Source organism: Ahaetulla prasina, chromosome 4, assembly GCF_028640845.1.
Source record: "Ahaetulla prasina isolate Xishuangbanna chromosome 4, ASM2864084v1, whole genome shotgun sequence".
NCBI classification, from domain to species: domain Eukaryota; kingdom Metazoa; phylum Chordata; class Lepidosauria; order Squamata; family Colubridae; genus Ahaetulla; species Ahaetulla prasina.
Genome location: NC_080542.1, coordinates 16,939,009 through 16,941,445, shown reverse-complemented (window position 1 = coordinate 16,941,445; position 2,437 = coordinate 16,939,009). Strand labels below are relative to the sequence as shown.

The window sequence follows — 2,437 nt, the reverse complement described above, 5'->3', positions numbered from 1 at the left end:
GAATCAAGAAGAGGGCTGGGAAAATATTTACAGATCCCTCGCATCCTGGACATAAATTGTTTCAACTTCTACCCTCAAACGATGCTACAGAGCACTGCACACCAGAACAACTAGACACAAGAACAATTTTTTCCCAAACGCCATCACTCTGCTAAAAAAATAATTCCCTCAACACTGTCAGGCCATTCACATTAGGCTGCATTGCTATTGCTATTGGTTTTCTCATCGTTCCTGTAGCCCACCTCCTCCCACTTGTGACTGCATGATTGTGACTTTGTTGCTTGTATCCTTGCAATTTATATTGGTATTGATTGTTTCCTAGTATGATATGATTGTTTATTGTACCGCATAACTATCACTGGGTGTTGTGCCTTGTGATTCTTGACGAGTGTCTCTTGTCTTTTTATATACACTGAGAGCCTATGCACCAAAGAAAAATTCCTTGTGTGTCCAATCACACTTGGCCAATAAAGAATTCTATTCTATTCTGTTCTGTTCTGTTCTATTCATTTTTAAAACATCTGGAAAGCTCTAAAGTACTTGTGGAAAAGATTTAGGAGATATGTATTTATTTTGTGCTTGAGAAGCTACTTAAGTGAGAATATCTGTATAATCTCTCCAGAAAAAACATTGTGCTTCATGAACTGCATGTGAAATGATTTGTTTTAATTCTTCTATTATGAAAATGGAATACATTAACGAATAAATTAATCTATACTGGGTGAGAAGAAAATTTAGAATCTGCTTCCAGGTTCAGCAGAAGTTCTGGTTTCTTTCTCATGGGGAATTGGTATCCTTCCAAAGATTGCAGAGTATCTACTGGCCCATGAAAACTCAGGTTTTTATGAACTGGCTTGTGAAAGGCATTCTAGAGGGTGTCTTGTAATAGATATTAAAGTTAACATTGCTTTTCTTTGTACCTTATGACTATCATTAAGTGTTGTAAGTGTTGTACCTTAATGAAGGTATCTTTTCTTTTATGTACATGAGAGCATATGCACTAAAGACAAATTCCTTGTGTGTCCAATCACACTTGGCCAATAAAAAAATTCTATTCTATTCTATTCTATTCTATTCTATTCTATTCTATTCTATTCTATTCTATTCTATTCTATTCTATTCTATTCTTTGCACTATGTGTCATCATGGGTTCATTTTATTTCTAATTTTTCTTTAATCTTTAATCCATGTTATCAATGACCTAATAGGAGAAGATGCTGAAACTCGTCTTGTTTCTCTTGCAAGGTCCTGTCACCTTCATGAATGCCTCCAGAGTTGCTGAATTCACCTTTGTGGGTCTTTCCAGATCTCGACCAATCCAAATCCTTCTATCTGTCTTGATCATGCTGTGTTATGCTGCCACACTGTTGGGTAACGTTCTCATAATATTGACGGTGTATATAGATCCACACCTTCTGAAGTCACCCATGTATTTTTTCTTAGCTAATTTATCCATCATTGATACTGCTTTGGGTTCAGTGGTCATTCCCAAGGTGGCAGTGGACCTGATTAACTGTGATAGGACCATCTCATATGCAGGCTGTATGTCCCAGATCTTTTTCCTACACTTCCTTGGAGGTTCAGAGATGCTCCTCCTTACCCTCATGGCCTACGATCGCTACGCGGCCATTTGCCACCCACTGACATACACAACCACGATGAACCATCCACGCTGCATTAGACTGTTGTGTTTCTGTTGGGCTGGAGGACTCCTTCACTCTAGCAGCCAGGTGTTCTTGGTTCTGCGACTGCCATTCTGTGGGCCAAATGAAGTGGACAATTTCTTTTGTGATGTTCCACAGATCGTCAAACTGGCTTGTGTTGATATCCGAGTGACTGAGATACTCATAGTGGCCAATAGTGGTCTGCTCTCCCTGGTGTGCTTCGTTATCTTGCTGATCTCCTATGCCATCATCTTGAGCACACTTCAAGGACATTTCAAAGAGAGTGGAGGGAAGGCTCTGTACACCTGCAGCTCTCATTTAACAGTAGTCAGCCTTATTTTTGTACCCTGTCTCTTTGTGTACCTTGTCCCCCTCTTTAGCACCAGCGTAGACAAACTGGCTTCCATATTCTACACAATAATCACTCCTCTTCTCAACCCTATCATATATACCTTGAGAAATCGAGATATGAGGGAGGCTATGAGCCAAATAAAGAAAAAATACATTTTCCCCATTGTTGTACCACAGAAGAAAATATGAGGAATTGGACAACATATTCTTGGGCGGTGTGGGAGGGGCGGGGCCGATGGCTCTTTTTTGTCATCTTTTCTGAATACTGCAGGTGAGTATTTCTTGACGGAAATAAATATACAAATATGGCAAGCCATACAGTTTTTGAAAATCTTAAACTGCAATTTTAATATTTTTTTTCTATTTGTTTTAGAACCTGTAAGTTGCCCTGAGTCACCTTACAGGGGAGATAGGTGGCATAA

The 2,437-nt window shown here is 39.3% G+C and overlaps 1 protein-coding gene across 1 annotated transcript; it reads left to right on the top strand.

Annotated features, from left to right (window-relative positions):
- The first annotated feature begins 1,214 nt into the window (after positions 1-1,214).
- Positions 1,215-2,204, top strand: LOC131197318 (olfactory receptor 4Q3-like). Its single transcript, XM_058181236.1, has one exon. The coding sequence runs from the start codon at positions 1,215-1,217 to the stop codon at positions 2,202-2,204; it is 990 nt and encodes a 329-aa protein (XP_058037219.1).
- The last annotated feature ends 233 nt before the right edge of the window (positions 2,205-2,437 follow it).